General features: G+C 41.4%; 1 protein-coding gene and 1 pseudogene across 8 annotated transcripts in view; one reads left to right on the top strand and one right to left on the bottom strand.

The window, feature by feature from the left end:
• LRCH3 (leucine rich repeats and calponin homology domain containing 3) overlaps positions 1–13,976 on the top strand; it is a 189,886-nt gene extending 175,910 nt beyond the window's left edge. For 6 of the 8 annotated variants that reach the window (XM_068281291.1, XM_068281286.1, XM_068281292.1 and 3 more), the window contains 3 exons: positions 502–639; positions 716–793; positions 2,959–4,610. In XM_068281291.1, coding sequence (XP_068137392.1) covers positions 502–639; positions 716–793; positions 2,959–3,165 — 423 coding nt within the window. In that variant the 3' untranslated portion in view covers positions 3,166–4,610. Of the gene's footprint in view, positions 1–501; positions 640–715; positions 794–2,958; positions 4,611–9,965 lie in introns of those variants that run through there. The other 2 variants (XM_068281290.1, XM_068281293.1) reach the window with 2 other exon arrangements.
• A 3,897-nt stretch (positions 13,977–17,873) lies between these two features.
• On the bottom strand, positions 17,874–23,979 carry LOC137504749 (piggyBac transposable element-derived protein 4-like; annotated as a pseudogene).
• Positions 23,980–25,192: the final 1,213 nt, after the last annotated feature.

Genomic DNA, 25,192 nt, shown 5'->3' with positions numbered 1-25,192 from the left:
TGCAAGCACATTGCTTCCTGCCTTATTCTTCCTGCCTGAAGTTGCATTGTCATTACTTCTCTATGAAAACAGATGTTGATCTGTTATAGCAGAGCGAGGAATATGTACAGCACTCGGGCACTTGCCCAAAGGAACAAGTCCTGATCCCTTCAAGCGGCAACCATTGTGCATTTGTACACACCTTTAGACATAAGGCACTAGCCTGTCAGATGAAGCCAGAGGAGGCAAGGACCGACCAGTACTCGAAAGGCATTCACTAAACAAACGCTATGCGGCTGCAGCATTTGGTCCATTCCGAAGGTGCAAAAATTTGCACCAACTCAATTATTCTCTCATGGACCATTATTTATTTTTTTGTTTAACTGAAATAGAGCAATGTTCTGCTGCAGATTGTTCTAGTAGATACTGTAAATGACATTTATTAAAATAGCTCTAATAATCATTGGGTTATGGGTAACTGGCACCTGAGCTTTAATAATGTATTTTTCTGTTTCACATAAGAACATAGAGTCACGGTTAAAAGTGTCACTTCCTAGTGACCTGGGAGCAGCCCTGACAGATGGCGTGGTTTTGTGTCACCTAGCTAATCATGTTCGGCCTAGATCGGTACCGAGCATCCATGTTCCTTCACCAGCCGTTGTAAGTATTTTGTCAATTTCATGTTACATGCATTTATTCTAAAACAAACTGTGACCCTACTTACTTTTTCCTAAAGCCCAAGCTTACAATGGCAAAATGTCGGAGAAATGTGGAAAACTTCCTGGAAGCCTGCAGGAAAATCGGTGTCCCCCAGGTAAGCTGTACACTGTGTGCATCTGATGCTGTTGCCTTCAGGTGTGATTGGTAGTCTTTTACATAGCAGGTCTCTGTCCTTTCATGCTCTTGTAAGGCTATTGTTTAGTTGTGTAATAATAAAAGCCTGAAGGTAGGAAAACACTAGACGATTTTGTATTTATTTTTTAATACATTTAATGTAATTTTTCAATATAAGCATTAAATCTCATATGATAAAATACAAGGATGAGATTGTATATTTGGCTTTTTTATTGGTCAAACATTGGTCATATATGTCCATTCTGTATCAGACCGAGCAGCTGTGGCAGTATGGGCAATAGTGGCATTCTGTCAACATTTATGTTGATTTTTGCTGCGTTAAATAATACAAAGCTATTGGTGTAGGAAATTTTTTTATCGCAATTCTGTTGAAATTTGATTGATATAAAGTGGTGCAGTGTGAAGGTGTCCATTAACAATGCAATCACACAGATGATTGATTGTGTGGTTTGAGCGATATGATCGATCAGAAACGATCGGTCGAGCCCACTAATGGACACAAAACTGCTGACCAATTCAATCAGATTGATGGGATAGAACTAAAAAAAACAACACAGATTCCATTAATCTGTTCGAATTAGTTAGCGGGTTTCCATCAGTTAGTAGGCACAAGTTATCCTTTCCGATCAATTATAACGATCAAATCAATTGATTGTCCATGGGATTGCATCATGAATAGGCACCTTAAAGGGAACCTAAACTGAGAGGGATATGGATGTTTCCTTTTAAACAATACCAGTTGTTTAGTAGATGTACAGAGGCACCGCGGTTCTGTTCATGGAGTATGTGAATAAATTGTCTTTATCTTAAGCGACAGCATCGAGTCTATTTCTGAGTGGCCGGTCCACCGCCGCCACCCGAATATTTTAAACATTTTAGCATATTTTATCCTTTTGGCGCCTCTGTACATCTACTTGTCAAGATATCCACCCTTGGTGGTTGGAAGGGTGACAAACCCTCCTTTCCTTCTTCAGAGAGCGACATCTTAATCCTGAGTGGGGACAGGTCTAATCTCCCCACCTGCCTATATAGTGGTTGCCTAAACGGTAACCCATGTTTGTAAGTATAATACTTACTCCACATTAATTCTCCCTGATCCAATACATACTACACTATATTGGGCTCTCGGTTTCTCTGTTTTATAATACCAGTTGTTTGTCAGTTCTGCTGATCCCTTTGGCTGCAGTAGTGGCTGAATCACACACCTGAAACAAGCATGCAGCTAATCGTCTGATTTCAGTCAGAGCACCTGATCTGCATGCTTGTTGAGGGGCTGTGACTGAAAGTATTAGAGACACATGATCAGCAGGAGAGTCAGGCAACTGGTATTTTAAAAGGAAAAAGCCATATCCTTCTCAGTTTAGGTTCCCTTTAAGGTGACTGATATTTCCAATAGTTACCATCATCAGGCTTGCATTGAATAGTTTATGCCTAGCTTTGCAGAGCAGTTGCATGAACAAGACTACTACGTTGCCACTTTATCCGTTGCAAATTTATTTCCCTTTTTTAAATGCTTATGCTCTTCCCTGTCTGTTTTCTCCTTTCAGAATGCAGAGCTTAGTGTGTCAAACAATATTACTCTCATAGTGGTATGTCTAGCCATATCCTAATTTCCTAGTGATTTACACTGAAGCTTCCTGGCTTACAATAGATTTACTGTTCTGTATGAAGACGGTGCCAAAGAAGAGAAGCCTTTGTGTAGCATAAAGCAGAATGCTATGGATATGGTTATCTAGCAGAGCCACAATAAGAACTTGTAATTGCACCATCCTTTCTCATTAATTAGAGGGAAATCTGCATTTATTTGGCTTGAAACCATCCTTACATTTTATTTTATATGTGGGTGTAAGGAAATGATGTATCCTGTAGCGTGCCTCAGATATAAATAACACAAAAAGATAGAAAATATTTAAAATTAATCTGGAGCTGTTTGAGGGACAAATATAAAATAGTTTAGGGAACGGAGAACATAAAACTGCTTTGATGACTTTTCCGTCCTCTTACCTCATTGTTTCACGGCTTTAGTATGTTCAGTGATGTCATGTGACTCTATCTTGCATGGTTGTGTTTGCATGACTGACTCTGCATTTCTTGTTTTCCCTTCCTGCTTGCATCCCTGGAAAGGACAAAGTTTGTCTCCCTTCAGACATTCTTCAGTTAAACCTCTGCAACGTTAAGGGAACTCTGGAAAGTCTCTTCTCTTTTGGAGAAGGCTCACAAGTACCTGCTCTTTCCTACCACCTCCTGGGCTTCGGGGCTTTTTACTGCACCCTCATGTTTCTCCTCTTCCTGCTCTATCACTGGCTTCTAACCCTCTGGACACAGGAATGAAGAGGCAGGGAGACCAGCTTACTAACCTGTAATAGGCTGGATGCCCTCATAATCTTGCCTCTTAGTTCTTCCATAAACTCTTCCGTGAAGCACAAAACAACTTTTAATTTCAGCTATGCTGTCCCAGCCACTGAAAAGCATCGCTCAAAGTTGCAAGTCTTATGACCTCTGCATCTGTGACTTGAATTTTCAGACAAAAATTTTGAAGAAGCATTTATTTCTTGGAAAACTTCCAGTACAGGATTGAGTCCTTTTTTTGTAGGGTTTTTTTTTTTTTTTTTATCGCAGAAAGCTTCCTTTTGCGATAATGGGAAACATTGATTGTATGGTGGTAAAAATCTCATGCCACTAAATGACCAAGCAGTCTGAGAAGCATTTTGCCTTACTTAGACTGTTGCAGCTTTTCCTGTGCCTTCGTCATTGCTGCTCTTGGTCTCCTTTTTTTCTTTTTTTCCCCTGGCTTCAAAGGGCAAATAGGCTTGTGTTCACATGAGCTATTTACACCAAAGGCTAATTCTAAAGCCAGATCATCATGTCCAGTCATGCTGTGTTTGGTATAACCGTACTACATAGCAAGAATGTATCTTGAATAACTGCACAATAATGCATTTTGTATAGGTGCTTACAATAGTCAGATCAGGTATTTGGATGACCTACTTGGATTTTTTTTTTTTTTTTAAAGAACCCAGTCATTACTTTACAAATGTTTCCTAGGCTTTATTGCTGTTCCAGATTGGCAGTCACCATTTGTATATGTGTTTGGTCAGCTGTAAGCGCCAAGCACAGGGAAATAAACATAGCAGCCGCTGTATTGCTGAACTCTCCAAGAATATGTTAATACCTTTAAGAAACTACTCCTTTTTAATGTTGGCCTCTAGGTTAAAAATGACTCTCCTATCATCCCATTTTAGATATAATCTGTATGTAATATCCTTTCCACGTTGCATAAACATGCTTTTTCTAGAAGTCATAAGCAAGAGTGACATCACCACATATGCTAATAAGCAACGGGCTCTATGAGACTTAGGGCACTTAATTGACCACTAAGAAAACAGAAACACTGTTGAGAAACAGTTCCAGCATTGAATGCCAAATTTAATTTTACAAAATGGGTGTCCTGGAGTCTGGCAATTTTACAATGCAGTTGAAAGCAACTTTGTCAGAAAGTAAGATATTTTTACTTGTAAAGCTTTTAAAGCAAACAGAAGCAGGAAAAAAATATGATATAATGAATTTTATATGCAGTACTGATAATTAATAGAACATTAGTAGCAAAGAAAAGAGTCTCGTATTCTCATTTTCAGTTATATGGGATTTTAGCCTAATTCCCCCCCCCCTTTCTGTGACTAATCACAACTGATATTTGATCTATCAGCTGTCAGCTTGCTGCCTTGGCAGACCAGCTAATTTATAAACACAGGATGTTAGAGAGACACTGAAGTCTCTTTTCTACCTTATATTCTTATTCATCCTTCTTCAGCAGTAAATTCTAAGCTGAATTGCCGTATCCCTGTAGCAGAACAAGTTATTTATAGCCCTGAAATTGCCCTGCAAACTTCAAGGACTCGCATCATTGTTGTTCCTGGTAGAGGCAGAGCTTTGCGCAGTAGCTCTGCATCTACTCCAATAAGTCTCTGCCTCTCAGTCTTTGTTCTTTGAGAGGGGTGGGGAGAGGTGGAGATCGGCAGAGATTGACTGGAGTAGAGTCAGAGCTACTGTGCAAAGCTCTGCCTCTACCAGGCAGCAAAATATACCACCTGCATAATCGTGGAACTTTGCAGGTCAATTTCATGGCTATAAATAACTCATTCTGCCACGGGGATGCAGAGATTCAGCTTAGGATTTACTGCTGAAGAAGGATGAATAAGAATAGAAGGTAAAAAATGAGACTTCAGTGTCTCTTTAACACTATAAAAAGACATAAGAAGAAAAGGGGCGCTTTGAGCTCTCTAATAGAACAAATGAACGCTGCTGCTGGGCAGGTCTCACCTGATTCGGAGGTGGCTGGCACAGCGTACACAGCCTCCGCAAGCTTGCGTCCCACTCAGCCGAGCCGGGGACCAAGTGTGAGCCTGGTCCCCGGCTCGGCTGAGTGGGACGCAAGCTTGCGGAGGCTGTGTACGCTGTGCCAGCCACTTCCGAATCAGGTGAGACCTGCCCAGCAGCAGCGTTCATTTGTTCTATTAGAGAGCTCAAAACGCCCCTTTTCTTCTTATGTCTTTTTACAGTGGTAATTTTGGGAGCAGCTGAGCATACCTTGATAGGGGGCTTGATCGCACCAGGGGGTGTTACCAAGCACTCAATTCTTCTTTAACACTGTCTGCTTAAATGAAAGCAGAAAGTAGACACATTGCAGATTTATTGCAGGATTTGTATCAGCTGTAACAAAGAAATGCTTTGGGTTTTCTTTAAAGGTCATTATGCTGCTGCTTATCTTTTAGAGCAGAGAGTAAGTTCATAGTTCAGGTCCAATTTAAGCTATAAAACCAAGCAGAAATAATTACCCTTTGAACTTTCCTGCAGTAAAACCTTATCTGAATCGGTCTCTCACTGTTTCTTGCCGGTTTAAGTGCTTCAGAAAACAGAACTGTATCAGACCCAGTGGTTGAATAGCTCAGAGAAGCTCTTTTGCATAGAGAACTGAAGTTTAACTCTTCCTGTACTGGAAAACAATATGAGACGCTTTTCTTTGCTACTAATACAAAATCATTATTTCATAAATGTATTTTCGCTTCTGGTTTGCCTTCAGTTGATTTGAACTAGTGGTTAAAATAACAGTAAACATAAGGTTTTATGGCTTGCTTATTGAGTAAAGCTTACTAAGCTTTGCTTGCTGAGCTATTTACCTGCTTTCTTAGAAAACCTGTGAGCTTCGGTGGGTCTTGGAATAGACTAGGGGCTTGATTCACAAAGCCGTGCAAACTGTTTAGCACGGGTGTGCTAAACAGTTAGCTCGTGAAGTGCCGTTCGCGGACTTTTGCGCGATCACGGACTTTTGCACGCGCAATTATTGTGCGCACATAAGTCCGCGATCGCACAAATCGTGGCACTTTGCGCGGGCAAAAGTCCGCGAACGGCACTTCACGTGCTAACTGTTTAGCTCACCCGTGCTAAACAGTTTGCACGGCTTTGTGAATCAAGCCCTAGGTGTGTTGATAGCATTAGTGTGTTCCTGCTTCTGCACTGGTACAACAATCAACATAAGTGTGTGCTATTCCAGTATGTGTAAATACAAGCAGAAGGGACCCACTGGGACTCTGGTTGCACAATATCATAGGAAGCAGTCAGACAGCTCTTTCAGTCAAACTGCCTAGGTGGTAGGCTTGCTTTCATTCTAATTTTAATTACATGAGATGAGCTCTGATTTAAGCTGCTGGTATAGGGAACAAGTCACCCAGCGTAACCTTTAAGGTGGCCATACATCAGGTGACTTGGCGGCCGATCGACCTTCCAATTCGGCTATTACAATCGAATTGGATGAAATTCGGTGCCGCCAAGTGCATGCCTGACCGACAAAGCGGCCAGTTTCGGGACAGAAATTGGTCGCATGGTCAATCATGCATGCCGTAAGATGTCGGACCGAAGTTGGGTGGTCGGGTGTACGGCGGCGGTTTCTGGAACAGGCAACGAGACAACAAAACCCCCTGCTGCTACCGACTCAATGTATAGATGTGCATTTATAGGTTACCTGTCCTGTAGCAGGCTCTTCGCAGTTTCCGCAACCTCGGGGCAGCGCTCCGTACACGCTACTGGCGCATAGTGTCTCAGTGGCGTGTACGGAGAGCCGCCCGGAGGTTTACGGACACCGAGTGGAAGCTGCTACAGGACAGGAAACTTATAAATGCACACACCGGGCACATTATACATTGGGACAGCGGCGGTGTGGACTCAGCCGATTCCCTGAAGATTTCATGCTGGAATTGGCCTGTAGTGTATGGGCAGAATCGACAAAAAAACATATTTATCTCTAATCAGATTTGATTAGAGATACATTTGTCTTTGTCGCATTTACCCATACATCGCTACATGTATAGCTACCTTTAGTATAAAAGTATTCCGTGCCTTCTGAATCTGTGTATTTCTTCATGCTTTTGGAACATGTCAATTTTGCTTTCAAGGGTGAAATAGACATGCAAGCGGAGAAAAATTGTCTGCTGGTAAAAGTTGTCATTTATTTTTGTACTGACAACTCGCATAGACAAGCAGGGTGTGGAAATTACAGCATTTTGTAATTATGCAACAAATAACATTGATGATGTATGTGATCATGAACTATGCTGATACACCTATGAATATGGTATAGAAAAATGGCTATACAAGTGCTCCAGAGTGAATACAGTTATAAAACAGAATCCTTATAATTTTCTCAGTGCCATTAACAAAAGAAAAACTACTTAATTGTTACACAAACCTGTGAAATAACGTTGGCCAATTATCAAAAAAATTTTGTATTGCGGTAAGTGATCAGAAATATTTAGATGTTGTGTTGCTACCTGGTGTTGATAGCCATATGGTAATAGTTTTGTTTATACTTTAATCAAGAGGCTCAGGAGTGCATAAATGTGCTGAGTACTAGCATGCCGCTGGCCAGGATCCCCGGATTTCAAACATACAAATGTACTTTTTGATGTTCCTTTATATACGAGATATGGTAACTATCACTGTAATGGATCACCATGGACATGTCTCCCTTTCATTTCCTAACCAATGGCAACATGACTTCTTCATGACCACATCTTCCACTGCCCTTGTTGCAGTTTCCTTGCCAAAGAACTTCACATGGTTTTCTGTATGCCTTGTGCAAAAAAAATAAACTATAGATCAGGAGTGCCCATTGAGTAGATTGCCATCTACCGATAGATCGCAAATTACTTCACGGTAGACCTCCACGGCACTACATTTTCCATTCTGTACATACAATTGAGCTCCTAAAATTGTACATAGGTAGATCATTTTGACTTGCTAATTTTTAAAAGTAGCTCACAACCCGAAAAAGTGCGGGCACCTCTGCTATAGATGATTGGCAGTGAGCACCCAGTATAGCCTTTTTCTGTAACATATTCAGACATTCTCAAATATAGTGCACATCAAAATCCTCATCTAAGAAAGAAAAAAGCACAGTATTGAGGCTTATTGTAAGTCTTCATTCACAAACTTTTCTCAGAGGTTGTTTAATTGATGGCTGAGTGTTATAAGTTAGTGTGTTCTAATCTCGACTCACTGATGTTAAACCTGGCATTCTGCAACAAATCACTCCTTAGTATGTTTAAGTACTGGTGTGCATGGAATTATGAACAATTTATAAATCGGACAATATTTTAGTGCTAACAAGGATATCAAAGTATGTGTCTGTAAAAGCTATATCAAAAGTAGGATCAACAAAGTACATTTCAGCCAGACTTGCAGCATGCTGGGGAAAGATAAGCACAGTTGGTATCTACCTTTCCAGAAATAATTCTGCATCTACATTATGAGTACACTCCTTTATATTTGAAATTCAACACTAGATATACCTCTTGCAGTGTTCTATAACTCTTTGGCAGATGTTGTAAAGTATAGCCATTCCTATGTAAAGTACTACATCAACAACCTATTATGATCATCAGCGGATTTGCTTGTAGTTCACACACAGCCGTAATGTACTTATTCTGCTCCTGTTCTTTGCTGCATAAGGTAACTGGAGAGATATATTTGATATAGAGGTTATTGGCTGCAGACTTCCATACATACCTGTAGATTCACATATGGCCACAACACAAGTAGTTGAAGTGGGGTGGCCGTATTGGATTGTAAGCCTTGCTCATCCGAACACTACCAATCCAGTATATTCAGTTGTTACAAGGTGTTCTGTCCACTCTTGGCAGCATGGGACCTAGAGAAATAACTCTGCTAGGGAGGCAGGAAGGAGTGTGTAATATAGGAATTGCATACTACTGCTATTTAATGAATATTACTACATCTTTTAGCCAATTGCACTTTGTATTTCTGCTGAACTTTTCTGAATAAATTTTGATACAGACTTTATGGGAGTCTCTTCTGTCCTTTGTTGTTCTCTCTCTGGAATGAAGAACATAATGTTTTTGTTTTTGGAACACCTGCAAAAGCTTAGAGTGAGTCTTCCACAGAATTCCTCTTCCTCTCTTTCCAGCAGTACATTAACCACTTACGGACATTAATGATTGAAATCTACGCCCTGTTTAGATCCCCTTTCCGCTGCCGGGGCGTAGATTTAAATTATCCCGCCGCACGTTCTAGCCGCTACTGCCGACCGCATCGCTCTCTCCCCGCCGCAGATCACTCACCCTGCCATCTATATGCCGGTAGCGCTGTGTGAGCCGGGCAGGAGCTGATTTCATTGGCTCCTGGCCCTGTCATCACTGTAAGCCAATCCCATTGGCTTACATTAAAGGACAGCGTCAGGAGCCAATGAAAGCGGCTCACACAGCTCTGCAAGTCATAGCGAGGGCAGAGAGAGGTGCTTGCGGGGATGGAGGAGCGGCAGGTATGCGCGGCGATTCGTCAGGAGGCGTCGTTCTTCTGTACCAGTGGTCTCTGGTCCGTAAGGGGCCAGAGACTGCTGGTACGCAAGTTAGAAGAGCTATGTAGCTTGTATTTCCTTGTGCTTGTTTCCATAACCTACTGCATGCTCATTTCTCACTTTGTTTCAAAAGTCTCGTACCTTTTTTTCTGTTTGATTTGCTTTTAATTTAATTTGTTTAATTTAGTTTTACATTTTTGTGCCGTGGTTTGTAATTTCATTTTTTTGTTTATTTTTATTTTTTTTTATTACTCCCACACAGGACCGTCTGTGTTTGCCTCCCCACATCCTTGAAGAGACTGGACTGGTTGAAGTTGCTGGAACAGTCCAGGCTTTGTTAGACCTTGCACCCCCTAAACTCCTCTCCCCAACCAGTGTGTGAACTGCTGTTACACATTTTGTGCACTTTCGCTTGCCACCCACCACTCATGAGGACCCCATTTGCCATCAACACATGGGGAGAGTTCAAAAGAAGCCTACAATTTTGTCTACGGCAGGATTTCACAGAATTTTAAGATTCAAAACACCCACAGTTATTCTTTGTTACCCATGGTCTGAGCACTTTCCACTAACAGGTTCCATGTGATTAAAGACCAGAACTGAAAGTCATGAGAGAAGTGCAATATCCTGTTAGCGTTACAGACCCCACTGCTTTTAAAATGACTGATAGACAGAATATTTGAAAGGAACAAGTGTCTTTCTTTTATATCTTTATATCTGGTGGGGTCTTTAATACTGTTAAATCAAATGGAAAGAATGGTTAGCCAGGGAATGCTGGTGAATAATGGACCCAATCCTGTCAGTGTATTCTGAACATATCCAAGTTACCCTGGGCCTGTACCATTCATTTTTCCATTAATGAACGAAAGGATGTCACAATTTGCTGGGACAATCTATCTAGGGAAGTGTTACTATGCACTTGGTATATTCCACTTGTAGGCGTTGGAATGGACATTGACATGTTACTGACACAGATATTTTTTTTTCTTCAGGTCTGACTCTTTTAAGAACATGTTAACCAATGATTTCCTTAACATATTTGAATGTTATTTGTTGGGATTCACTGAGCTAGTGGCTGGTTTGTGGGTTGTTCTTATTTATAATTTTATTTATTTTATTTTAAACGTTTCAGTTCCTCAAATATGGTCACTGCGGCCACTACAAAAGGAAACGGTTGTATTTCACAACACTTAGTACTCACAGATTAAATAGGTAATTTGACAAATCAGTAGAGACCTAATCTTGGCCATACACGATATAATCTGAATGACCAATCTATTAAGTAGATTCAATTGGCACAGATAAATTGACACAAAATGACATATATATATATATATATATATATATATATAATTTTTTTTTTTTTTTTACTCATTGAGGTGGCCTGTTATGTAACTTTGTAGTGTTCCAGGAAGTGGGATTTGGTTTCCAGGGAGCATTGAAAACACAAACCGCAAGATTTTAACCCTTCCTTGGTTTATTCAAAATGTTTAAAAAAAATAGCAGATACTAAGTTTTGAAACTGACAGGTTTTCTTTATAACACAATTTTGTGGCTGAAAATATATGGTTGGAGTGTAAAATAAAAACCTAATTCCAAACATAAACTAAGAAAACCCACAATTGTAAACCAGTAAAATCAGTTAATTACTATATTCTCTGAACTTCCCTTTAAAGAGAAATCATGAAGTATCATTAGAATGGGCACCGAATAGGAAAACCCATTTGTAGTGTATACCTTTTTAACATTTTCTCGCCTTCATTAGTTGAACTGCAGATGCTTTTTACTCTATTTACACATTTGGTTTCTCAACTATTTGGCCCGGTTCACACCAAAACCCTAGCAGATCCGCATAATGCTAGCAGATTTTTAAACGTTTTTTTTTTTTATTATTTTTCTGAGGCGTTTTGCGGATTGCTGCTGCGGATTTCAGTGTAGCATATTTCATATATTGTTACAGTAAAGCTGTTACTGAACAGCTTCTGTAACAAAACCGCCTGCAAAACCGCTCTGATCTGCCGTTTTTTTTCAGAGCGGTTTGCGTTTTTCGTATACTTAACATTGAGGCAGTTTATTTGTTTAGCATTCTCAAAATCCTTTCCTAAGTAGTTGTCCAACTTCTGCTCTGTGAATAAGTCTGATAAATAAGTGTAGAGTATTAGTGATAGTTTGGCTCTCAGGCCAGGGCACAGCTTTTCCAGCAGCAGAAAGGGTTCCTGCTGGCAGTATCTGAAATCTGGTTATATGCAATAGACAAACTATATTGAAAAATGAATTGCAATAACTGATAAGATTAAGGGTTTCCTTGTTGGTCATCCTGGAATTTTCCTTTAATTGTTTATTGCTGATATTTTTAAAAATGATCATGATTTTAGAAAAAATGTCAGAGCAGGTGCTGGACCCATGGATCCCAGAGCAGAGGCTTGTGCCATTAGTGTGCACAGAGCAGACTAGGATCTGTTCTTGCATTTTGTCACAATCCAGTTCCCTCTCACAAGACATTGCTTGCATGTAGTGATTACACAGTCACTGAAGATTAAAGCTAGATTGAGAATTTGGCAAAAACAAGCCTGGAGCATCCCCCACTCTCTACCTTTTTGTTGCTGGGTGTTGATTTTAAAAAATCACTAAATTCTTTAAATAGATTGTTTATTTTTTAAACCTATTTTTTATTTATTCTGTTTAGTATTAAAAAAAAGACATGTTTTAAAATTAAAAATAAGTTTTATTAGTAGCTCCTCCTGTTGGTTTGACCTGCAAGCTTGCTTGCTTGCTTGCTTTACTGTTGAGCTTCTTGTCCAATAGAAACGTTTTGTTTTCCCCATTCATTTACACCTCCCCTCCCTCATTAGTCACTGTAACTGTTCCAAATGTTTGTCTTGAAGACAGTGGCATCACCTCTCTAGCAACTCCTCCTACTTTCTAATATATTGCCGAGCTGATGCTCATTTGCATGAAACGAGAGGATTCTGTCCAAGTCTTTGTTCTCCCGCTGGCTGCACCACCCTCATTTGACTTGTGAGGAACAGCTTGGTCACATCCAGCATCATGATTAGGACTCCTCCCTTCCCAGAAGATAGCAGGGCTCAGGATAACTCCTCCCAAAGGGAACGGAGCAGTGGTGGTCATGTGGCTGCCACTGTTTTCAGGCTAAAGATATATAGGATACCTTTTAAATGGTTACATTGCACTTACATGACTAGTGGGAGGGTAAGGGAAGCAATAGTCTAATTTTCTCTGGACATGGTTTTAACAATTTTACACATTGTAGAAGGAAAGCCTTCTGACTTGTTTATAGTTCAGTATGGATATTTGTTTAATGCAAGTATGCATTCTTCATACAAATCTTCACCGTCAAAGCAGCAATATTCAGTAATATTTCCTAAATTATTGATTTAAATTAACACAAATTACTAAACCTAATTAATAAAATAAATTGAAGATCAAACCTTTTCATTAAAGAGTAACTGTTAGGCATAACATCTAAAATCAATTCTCTATAAGTAGCTGTTCTACAAGAAAACTGGATGCTAAAGAGGCAATATAAAAGTCTAAAATTAATCTCTCACCTTTTTGCAGATTGAGTTTTATTCCTCATGCCCCCTGGCTCTAATGTGGTACGCAGAGTAGCAGCCGCAAAAGTGACGTCACATGCAAATTCAGCCTTGATTGGCTGAAGTCTCTGTCACTCTCGTCACTGCCAGCTGCTAGGGTGCAGGAAAGGGGGCCAGTCAGAAGCTGTCCCCTGACACTGTCCTCGGCCCCCCTCCTGCAGTGTGCCATGTCCGCGTTCCAGCTTCATCTTTCTCCCCCTGCATGCCCCCTCAGCATCCCTTCTCCTCCCCGCACTATTGCAGAGCGGGGAAGGGATAAAGCCAGCACACACAGACTCACCTCCTTATGGTTTCATGTGCTGGAGTTCCCATCTATACTCTCTGCACTGCCTCCGGTGGGAGTGCAGAAATTATGCACTGGAACTTCAGTGCTTGGAACTATTAGTAGGTGAGTCGGTCTGCGCGGCCTTTATCATTCCCCGCTCTGCTCTGTAATAGTGCAGAGAGATGATGGGATGCCAGGGGGAATATTTAAGCATATGGCATCCAAGATGACCAGAACCAGAAGTGACTGGATTTTACAAACGTTGTAAAATCTGAATTAAACAGTGGATTGGAAATACATCCGTTAAGTAGAGCAAGTAATGATCTACTTATGTGTTTTTTTTTTTATTAAAGCCAGTGGATACCGTTTTAAAAATAAAAGTCAGATACCTAAGGAGAGGGAAGGCTCGGTCCTAATGAGCCTTCCCGCTCCACTCCCGGTGCCCTCGGTGCTGCGCTGGCTCCCCCGTTCGCGTCCGCCGCCGCAGGGACTTCGGAGGTCTTCGGGAGCACTCGGGCTTCCGAAGTCGGGCCGCTCCATACTACGCTCGCGCGAGTGCGTCATAGAGGGCGCTCGCGCATGCGTAGTATGGAGCGGCCCGTCTTCGGGAGCCCGAGTGCTCCCGAAGGCTTTCGAAAGCTCCCTTTGGCATGCGGAAGTAGCAGTATTTGACCAAACTGGTCGAATACTGCCACGGGGGATCCTGCGCGGGACCGGGCACCGGGAGAGGAGCGGGAAGGCTCATTAGGACCGAGCCTTCCCTCTCCTTAGGTGAGTATCTGACTTTTTTTTTTTAAAAACGGTAAACATTCACTTTAATGCATTGTATGGCTAACGGTTGTTCTTTAAATCGAAAGTGTCATCAGTGGTCATCAGAAACGATCATTTATGATGTCAGGTGGCCGTTCCTGTACAAACACACTTTTTGGCGTGTTTGTACCGATGCATGGAGAGTTGAGGGGGAGGATTGCCATTCATTAGCTGGCAGTGACTTCGGAGCTGCATTAGCTGGCAGTGACTTTAGAGCTGGATTATTGTAGGCATAGAAACGCCTGTATGCATTTGGAAAAAAAAAAAAAAAAAAGCACCCAGAGCTACCTTGAACATTTGCCTTAGGTGACCTAAGTTGCAAGTATGCAAGGGCCTCAAAGATTGATGTTAGCAATAAGTTTTGAATCGGTATTGTAATTGGAGTGACCACATCCTCCTCTTCTCTCTTGTGAGTTAGAATCCATTACCTGTATCTCTGCAGTTTTGACGGCATGCTGCAATTTAAGTTTTTTTTTCTTTTTTACTCACTGGAAGGTTTCAAAGAGGGGGGATGGTTCTGGGCACCTGTTCCCAGAAACTGGAGTTCCACTTTAAATAGCATGGTGAAATTGGCACTTAAACATTATTCATGTTAGAAGTCATTGTTTTTAATGTAGTACTATTCTTATTTTCATTGTAGTACTGTACATACCATTTTGTTTTTACATCAAAAGTAGTCCCCATACTGCCATCACCTAAAAAAAATGTAGAATTCACAATTTAGACCTATCTAGGTGCTGCTTTAAAGGGTAACTGTGCTTTAAAGTGTACCTGTAGTGAAAAAGTTCCCCAGCTGCCAGTATGGTTTCCATTTGCTTACTAGCATGGAGCCGCTCGTGAACAGAGGAAAAAGCTGTGTATGAGTGGCTATAGTGCAGGCTATACTTTATGTCTGCACTGTGTGGCTGTGCTCGTACAGCAAGAGTCCCAGCAGAGGAGCATTGGGGTGTAGGAAAATCGGGGTAGTCTCTGGACTATTCAGAAGCTTCCCTCTACTGAGGCACCCTTCCCTCACTTCAAGTGATGACATGTTACCCTTAGACAAAATGTGTAACCTGATGCAGCCAGATTAGCCATGATCACCCTGATTCAGTAAACTATTCTATGATTTTCCTCAGGAAAAAAGTAAGCACATGGCAAGTAAAAAAAATTGTGTAAGACTGGCGGTCATTCTCCCACGGGGGAAATGGTTGTTTAGGTTAATTAGAAATTCTACAACAACGAGAAGCCCCTGTGGATCATACGCCAAAATAGTCAGAACAGAGACGCATCTTGCATGATTGGGGAATTGTAGGGATGCTTCATAATCACTGTGAGGTACTCCAAAGCAGGATGTATGGCATAGGTAATAAGCAGAGTCAAAGTTTTTGAACATTAACTATTATTTTCATTCATGTGATCCCATTCATATGCATGTACATTGTTGATTTTCTTTGAGGTGTGGTCAGCCAGTAAACTTGTTATTAATGACAACTGATAAAAATGTTTAAAAAAATGCAATCCTTTAAAAAGTAGCCGAGATGGTTTCTGTCATAAGTCCAGCCTTGGCTTGCTATACTGTACTAGGAGCCTGTTAAACTACATTGCCTGTATTATAAAGAATGGTTATTGCGAACAATCATGTATTTGCACCTAAGAAGTCTTTCATGTCTGGTAAGATAGTAACTGAACAAACAGCCATTGTTTTATAGGTTTTGACATACTTGGGATAATTGGTTATAACTGTATGTCTAGTAGTTATCTGGCTCAGTTATGTCCTGCAGAGCACCCCGATAGCTACATAAAATGTATATGGGTTTGTTTTTTACACAATTATAAAACATTTACACATATGTAACATACGTTTTCTTATTCTATGATGCCTTTGTAAGGGAAGATGTGTATAGAATCTTCCTGGTCTTCCCTCAAGCAGTAAAACCCTGTGCCTTTCTTTCCTCCTGTAATACAATGTCCTCATGTGCAAATAATACTATTTTAACATGGTAAATATGTATGTGGATCTAATGATTTTACTGTAAAAAAAATGTTTTTATTGGAGAATTATTGATGTAACATATTTTGTGAAAATTTCAGATTTGTCTCCATTGTAAAATATTTACAAGAAATAAAAATAACCCAAGAGTCTGTGTTTCAAGCAGTCCCGTTTAGAAGGTATATCCACCTGGTAGCAGTGCTGTGGCAGTCTTGTTACCAACATAGTGTTAAAGAGACACTGAAGCGAAAAAAATATATGATATAATGAATTGGTTGTGTACTATGAATAATTACTAGAAGATTAGCAGCAAAGAAAATATTCTCATATTTTTATTTTCAGGTATATAGTGTTTTTTCTAACATTGCATCACTCTATAATATGTGCAGATTACACAACACTCAGCATTCAAAATGAGTCTTTCAGAGCAGTCTGTGAACTAATGACCTCTCCTCTAGCAGAGGAAAAGTAAACAGTTCAATTACAGTTGAGATAATAAAAGTCAGATAACAGCCCTCTCCAGGACTAGTGGAGAGCTTAATAGCTTTTTTGCATAGAGATAACAACTGGAGTTTCTCAACTCTTCCTGCACTGGAAACAATTAGACTGATGTATCTGATCTTAATGTTTTTTTCTTAGCTGTACTACACATACAAATCATAATATCATAATTTTTTTTTCGCTTCAGTGTCTCTTTAAATGTATGTGTAAATCACTGTAGACAGGGTTTAAAGGGAACCAGAGATGAACGTTTCACAGAAAACAAACATGTCAGTCGATAGATTGCAAAGAATAAATGCTCTACCTGATAATCTCGCTGCTCTGGTGTGCCTTTTTGAGTGTGGGTTTTTTATCCATTATTGCTCCAGGAAAAATCCAATATGGCCACTGGCTTTCGGGTTATGAGTTGTTTTGGATGTGCTGTCTAGGCTCTATGAAACAATAGACAAGCAGGGCTGCTACTGCAGCCTTTCATCTGTGTGCATTTAACGTTATTATTCTGGTATGCTGTGTGGCTGCCTGTAGGAAGTGTCTCTCATAGGAATGAAACTGTACAAATAATAATGACGACTGCACAGTGCACACAAATCACACAACAGCCACACTTGTCTGTTGTTTCAGAGCTTCTTTCTTAGCAGAGCAGCCCCTTCCATGTCATCAGAGCTCTGAGTATGCAAAGCAGGAAAGCTGAGCCAGGAGGGGGGCGGGTTTGGGCTTGAAAAGACTTTACAGAAGACTGACTAAGCTTTACAGAAGACTGACTCAGCATGAAAGAACTTTCATGATGACTGATGTAAGTGCCACGGGCCTGAAGTTGTTGAGGTCGGTGACTCCCTGCTTTTTGGGGACAGGGATGATGGTGGACCTCTTGAAGCAAGCAGGGACTTTACCGCTCTGAAGGGACTTGTTGAAGATGGATGAAAGAATAGGGGCGAGCTGTCGAGCGCCGGTTTTCAGGCAGGTTGATGACACACCGTCTGGGCCCGAGGCTTTCCTGACATTTATCCTTTACAAGTGTTGCAGAACATCCGCCTCGTTCAACGGTGGAGGGGGCGAGTCTGGTCCCGGGGCCTCAGAGGCAGGGGAAGGGGGAGATGCCCGTAGCTGAGGGGGAGACTGGTTCTCAAATCTACAGTAGAATTCACTGAGATTCTCGGCAAGCTCAGCGCTCGGTGTTGCATGCTGCGGGGGAGGCATATAGTTGGTGGCGGCCTTGAGCCCTTTCCACACAGCTTGTGAGTCATTTGAGGAGAGGTTCTGTTCCAGTTTATCCGCATAGCCCTTCTTGGCAGCCCTCAGTTCTCTATTCAGGTCATTCCCTGCCCTTCTGTATTCCTCTCGGTTTCCTGACTTGTGCGCGTCCTCCTTGCTTCTGCGCAGTTTTCGTAGTTTTCTTGAGAACCATGGTTTGTCATTAGGAAAGAGTTTAAAGGTTTTCGTTGGTATACAATGATTCTCGCAGAAGTTAATGTATGAGGTAACATTGTCTGCCCATTCGTCCAAGTTTGGCGATTCCAGGGTCTGCCAGTCTGTGCAGTCGAAGCAGGCCTGAAGTTGTAGCTTAGCTTCGGTTGACCACACTTTGGAGGATTTAAGGACCGGTTTTGATGTCTCCAGTCGTCTCCTGTAAGTTGGGATCAGGTGGATGAGAGAAGAGAATCAGCAAATGTTCACATGATTCCGATACAGAATATATTTTTGGTTTCACATGGAAGCACAACATGGTTAAGGGATTAGTGAAGGAGAATCGCCAAGATCTGGCTTGCAGTATGTGGGCCACAAGTCGATTCTTTGTCGGTTGACCACACTGTTTTTGATCGCCCAATAAAGTCTATTGCTTAATCGCTTGGTGGAAAATCAACTAATGTATGGGTAGCTTTACTGTCCATTGTAGGTTGTGTGAAGATCGTGGACTGTCTTTTACTTCAATACATACAAATTACAAGGATCATGTGATAAATCTGCGTGTCTATCGTATATAAACTGAATAACGCATGTGTTGCGAACTTAAACATTTGTGTTCTAGGAGAAATCTCACCAGCAGAGTATAATTGAATGTTTGGGTGTATTTTTTACTTTGTCATTTCTGGTGATGGTTTGTACATTTCATTGCACAGGTTCTTAACTGTATAGAATTTCCTGTAATTTAGACCTACCCTAGACTTTATGAACTTGAAACGCTTAGGTAAAGAGCCAGAACAACAAAGAAATGTTGCCAATTAAACTAATACCTGCTGGCTAAGGGCCTGTTCTCACTGGGGCGATTAGCGGGCGATTCCCGCTAATCGCTGGCGAGCGCTATCGCTTTTTAAAGTGTTAGTTACTATATGGCATTAATCTCAATGCCGCCAATCGTGGTTGATTCTGGATTAGTGTCAATTGCAAAATACGCTATGTCGCATTTTACCGCTATTCTAGAGAGTTGGCGATTAGAATGCTAAAAAGTGCTAATCGGGATTGCTCAAAAATTGAGAGGGTGTACAGTGATTTTACAGCGTTAATCACGGTAAAATCACCCGCGCAAATGCTCTTCCAAATGAGAACGGGTCCTAACAGGTAAATACAGAATTTAATTGGGAAAACGTCCACCCATCCCTGGGCCAGTTGAGATTTATGTTTTGAAAATTTAGCATGTCAGCACCCAGTGAGATACAACAGGATGACGTGTAGAGTTCTTAGTGCTTAGTTCTTAGTATTTGACAAGTGCATTACAGCAGTGCTGCAGGATTTTGTATTTTAGCATGGAGATCCTCTTTAAAGGGAAGGTCCAGGAAAAAAAAAAAGTTTCACTTACCTGGGGCTTCTACCAGCCCCATGCAGCCATCCTGTGCCCTCGTAGTCACTGCTGCTCCAGTCCCCCGCTGGCAGCTAGTTTAGTTTTTGCCAACCTCGGGGGCCTCATTGCGTACATTTTTACGCATTCCTGCTAGTGCAGGAAAAATTTACGCATTGCACCACTAACTCGTAAAAATGTATGTGTTAATGTTCCTGCACTAGCGGGAATGCCTAAGAATGTAGCATAGAGGATCTCTATGCTAAAATACAAAATCCTGCTGCACTGCTGTAATAAAAAGTTATATTTACCTGCGGTGTCTTGTCCCACGAAGCCGTCCGACACCGCAGGTAAATATAACTTTTCATTACAGCAGCGCTGTAGGATTTTGTATTTTAGCATGGAGATCCTCTTTAACTTCAGGTTGCACCATTCAGACAAATACATACGAATGTTGTCATTACTTCACCTACAATTGTTATCTTTACAAACAAATGCACTTGTCAAATACACTATGGAGGCGAAGAACTCCACTACATCCTATGCCGACCTCCGAGGTCGGCAAAAACTAAACTAGCTGCCAGCAGGGGTCTGGAGCAGCAGTGAGTGACTATGAGGGCACCGGATGGCTGCATGGGGCTGGTAGAAGCCCCAGGTAAGTGAAACTCATATTTTTTTTTTTTTTGCCTGGACCTTCCCTTTAAAGAGAACCCGAGGTGGGGATCTTAGAATGAAATCTATACACAGAGGCTGGGTCTGGCTATAGTGCCCAGCCTCTGTTGCTATTTAAATCCCCCCAAGTCCCCCCTGCGCTCCACTCTACCCCATAAATCACAGCCGCGCTGTCGGGCTGTGTTTAACCTAGCTAATGTCACTCATGCTGCTCCCCCCCCCCCTTCCTGCAGAGCGCCGGTCTTCGCCCGCGTCCCTTCCCTCCAATCAGTGGGTAGGAAAGGGGCGGGGACCGGCACTCTGCAGGAGGCGGGGGAGCGGCGTGAGTGACACTAGGGAGGTAGACGCAGCTCGCTGCGACACGCTGTGTGTCGACAGCGCGGCTGTAATTTATGGGGGATTCAAATAGCAACAGGCTGGGCACTATAGCCAGACCCAGCCTCTGTGTATAGATTTTATTCTAAGATCCCCACCTCGGGTTCTCTTTAAGCTAGGTGCAAACCTTTGAAGAGTGCATGCTGTGCAAACATATTGCTTCGCTATATGGATAAAGCAGAAGCACATGTAGCATCACATTGCAGGACCTAATCCTTTCTGGCAGATTGCCAAAAAGGAAGCTCTCCTTTAGGTCCAATTCACACTGGGGTGATTAGCATCCGTTAACCACTAATTGCTAGCGCTTTTAAAAGCACTAGGGTAATCTAAATTATATGGCAGTGATTTCATTGCCAGCAATTCGTGGTGAACGCAAATACGATGGTTGCATCGCCGTTTTTCTATAATCACGCAACAATACTGCGAAAATATAAAGTAGAAAAATATGCAGTTTTTGAAAAAAATATGTGAAAAAAAAAACACAGCTGCAAAATGCTAAAAGCTAATCTCCAGCGGTTTGTGAACCCCAGTGTGAAAGGGCTCTAACACATTTGAGTTTTCCTGTTGAAACTGGCCTAGGGCTAGCTACACCAACCTAAACACATTTTTACACACAAAAAAAAACACCCACGGCCGCAATTAATTGAACGCAGGTCAACTGTAGCAAGAGATATATTGATGCTGCCTTCCTTTTAAGCAATACCAGTTGCCTGGCAGCTCTGCTGATGTATTTGGCTGCAGCATGCAGCTAATCTTGTCAGATCTGACAATGTCAGAAACACCTGATCTGTTGCTTGCTTGGTTTATGGTCAGTGGCTAAAAGTATTAGGGGCAAAGGATCAGCAAGATAGCCAGGTAACTGGTATTGCTTAACCCTCCTCTTATGTTAACTTTCTGTTACTATCCATGATGTTAACGGGTCGGTTTTGACCCGTGTCTTAAATCAGCCATAAAATAACCTCTGAACAAATATTTATCATCCAATTTGTTTCTTACCTCTTGGTTACCTTGTTAGGCTTCTTTATCCTTGAAAAGATTGGTTTTAATATTTTTGGTGTGACCCCTTTAACCTTTCTTTTGATAGCATACCTCTCATTTTCAAATGTAAAAAATGGTAAAATAAACCTAAATAGAATATTATAAGTAAATAAAAGGTTGTTATGTCACCAGAATGTTGCTGAGGAGTATTTGAACACATCTCTTAAATATTTTTTTTATATTTTTATTTTTATATTAATAACATTAACTATAATAACATTGATGGTGTTAGGGTCAATTGTGACCCATATATATTTACTTCAAGAATATAGCCGAAAGTCTTTTTTTTTTTTAACATAAAACCGTCATAAACAATGAAAAGCAAGTAATAAAACAAAATGTAGACTTGCAAGGTCTAACAAACAACACACAATCAAGCAAGGCAAACCAATAGAAATCAAGTACTAGTTTCAAAGCATCTTTGTGCAAGAACTTGCATGTGTTTGTGTGGGTGTTTTTAGATGCATGTGTGGCAAAAGCTGACACTTTTAGCATGTTCTTTGCAGATATATTTTTTACAGTGGAAGCATAATGTGTGTGTCTTTCTGTCCTGATTGCTGGGGCAGACCTGACATCTCTTTCTTTTAGAATCAGATGGCATCACTTGAGTTGTGGCTGTGCTGGTTGATGTTGTGGCAAGGCTAGATGATGATGAGGATGCTGGCACTGATTCTCTTTGTGTTGTTGATGGTGTGGATGGAGTGCAGATGAACTCTGCATCTGTCTGATCATGGCTGCAGCGATTGGATCTCGAGACACCCGTTTCCTTTGCTCAATGTGTGCCTTGACAAGGGAACTTCCTAGCTCCTCGAGAAATATTCTCCGCTTGTTGTTCTTTTTTGTGTTCCAACCTGGGTGGATGTGGGTCCATAACACAAATGCATTGTATGCAGACACATCTAGGATGTTATAAAACACAACCATCGGCCATCTCCTGGTCATTCGCTGACAAGTATAGGTAGCAGTCAGCTTGTCCAGATTGTCCACTCCCCCTTTGTTATTATTGTAATCCAGGATAATTGTGGGCTTTTTGTCACTTCTTGATGACACAGCTGCATCTTTGTGAAAAGTGGACATAAGTATCACATTTTTATTTTTTTTGGGACAATATGAAACAACAGTGGTGGTGTCTGTAAAAGCAAATTTTGAAGAAAGTGGAGCTCTGTCCTTCACTTGCAAAATTTCAGTGTGCAGCTCAGGTTTATTTTTTTTTTATTGTGCCTACCATGGTAAGTTTCCTCCTGAGAAGTTCTTGTCCAAGGTCATAGCTGGTAAAAAAAATTGTCACATGTGATATTGTGACCCCGCAGTCCAGTAGTCATATCAAGGACTACACGTTGTCCTTGTTTTTTCTCAGGGATGCCACTTTCGGGTTTGCCGGTGTAAATCTGTAGGTTCCATACATAGCTTGTTTTTGCATCACAGGCTGCCCAGATTTTTATGCCGTATTTGCCTGGCTTACTGGGCATATACTGCCGGAAGGGGCAATTTCCACGGAAAGGGATCAAACGTTCATCTACTGTTACCTGAGGCCCAGGGTGAAACATTAGTGGAAGGAGCTGAACCCATTTCTCCCAGACATCCCTTATGGGAGCAAGCTTGTCAGATTTTGCTCTAGTATCTCTGTTGTCAAATCTGAAAACTCTTGATATCATTCTAAAGGTGTGAAGTGACATTGTTGCTGGGAAGATATATCTGCCTCTTGACTTGTCCCAGAGACTATCAGTGGCCTCATTATAGGATCTGTACACTCCAGCAAGAAGAAGAACACCAATATAAGCATCTAGGCATTCCTCATTTATGTCATTCCACATGTTGCCATGGACTTTTTTTTCCTTCAAGGTTTGTCATTGCAATGATCACTTTTTTTAGTGACAATGGCATGAAGAGTTCAAAACATGTTTTGATGTCACTTACTCTCGTCACAGCAAACCTTGTGATCCCAGGGGTCATTTTGATTACATCTGCAGCTGCTGCCCTGCCATGTAAGTCAGGAGGTTCTGAACTCCAACAGATCTTACCACTTTTGGATTTAAATGTTTCAGCAGGAACAGCAGAAGGTTCAGCACTGGTGGCCTCCTCATCAGACTCATCAGATGTGTCTTTGTATTCTGGTTGATACTCTACTTCATCTTCTGCCTCAGAAACCTGCTCATCCATATCGCTATACTGCTCTGTGTCCTCTTCCTCATTTTCATCCAAGATATAATCCAGTATTTGGCTTCCTGTAAATCTTTTCACTCTTGCATGCTGCATATTGGAGATGATTACTCTGCAAGTCAGCAACTCTGAAATGTATTGGTCCTATATTTCTTTACTTTCTTTAGAGAAGCAGACAAGCAGGCAAAGAGATAGGCCCCTCCCTAACTACAGCTCACAGGGCTGAGAGGTGATTGGCTGTCAGTGGGATGGTGCCTGACAGTGTTACTAAGCAGAGAGAATGCTTATGATTTCAGTTTTGGCACTTATTAGTGTTCTATAATCCTATATCATAACTGGGTCAGAATTGACCCTAACACCATAAACGTCATAATTTTCACCATAGTATTTTCTAATTTAGTAAAAAGGATTATTTTTCTATTACATTGTTTAAATAGAGGTTCCTGACAAAGTAAAAAAAAATCTTGATGCAATAAACAAATTTATGTAATACTTATAGACATTCAAAACCTGAAAACGGGTCGGTTCTGACCCTAACATAAGAGGAGGGTTAAAAGGAAATAAATATTGCAGCCTCCATATACTTCTCACTACAGTTGTCCTTTAATTCAGAGCACCTGATCAGCATGCTTATTCAGGGTCTATGGCTAAAATGATTCAGGCAGGGGTCACACTTGTCTTTCAGTTTCTACACTTTTCAGAAAACTGAAAGACAAATGTGACCCCTGCCTTACAGCGGCTAATGTAATTTATAGAGAAAACTGACAAATTGCGCAAGATGTCAGTTTTTTTTTTTGCGTGCAATCTCTGCATTCAAGTGTGACTTAGCCCATTGATTAACATGAGTTCTCAGTTGAAATCAGTTTTTCTGTGCATAAAACATGCACAAAAGCCGACAAGTGTGACCCCTGCCTAAAGTAAGATGATCAGCAGGACAGCCAGGCAGTGTGCATGGTTTTATAATTAAATAAATGTCAGCCTCCATATTTCTCTCTTTTCAGGTGTGCTTTAACCACTTGAGGACCCACCCTTTACCCCCCCTTAAGGACCAGCGCTGTTTTAGCTGATCTGTGCTGGGTGGGCTCTGCAGCCCCCAGCACAGATCAGCGTGCAGGCAGAGAGATCAGATTGCCCCCCTTTTTTCCCCCCTATGGGGATGATGTGCTGGGGGGGTCTGATCTCTCCTGCCTGCTGTGGGTGGCGGGGGGGGGGCACCTCAAAGCCCCCCTCCGTGGCGAAATTCCCCCCCTCCCTCTCCTACCTGCTGCCCCCGGGAGATCTGGGCTGCACAGGACGCTATCCGTCCTGT

Source organism: Hyperolius riggenbachi, chromosome 4 (assembly GCF_040937935.1).
Source record: "Hyperolius riggenbachi isolate aHypRig1 chromosome 4, aHypRig1.pri, whole genome shotgun sequence".
Taxonomy (NCBI): Eukaryota; Metazoa; Chordata; class Amphibia; order Anura; family Hyperoliidae; genus Hyperolius; species Hyperolius riggenbachi.
Note: the sequence above shows the minus strand (reverse complement) of the source record. Positions and strands in the feature narration are given on the sequence as shown.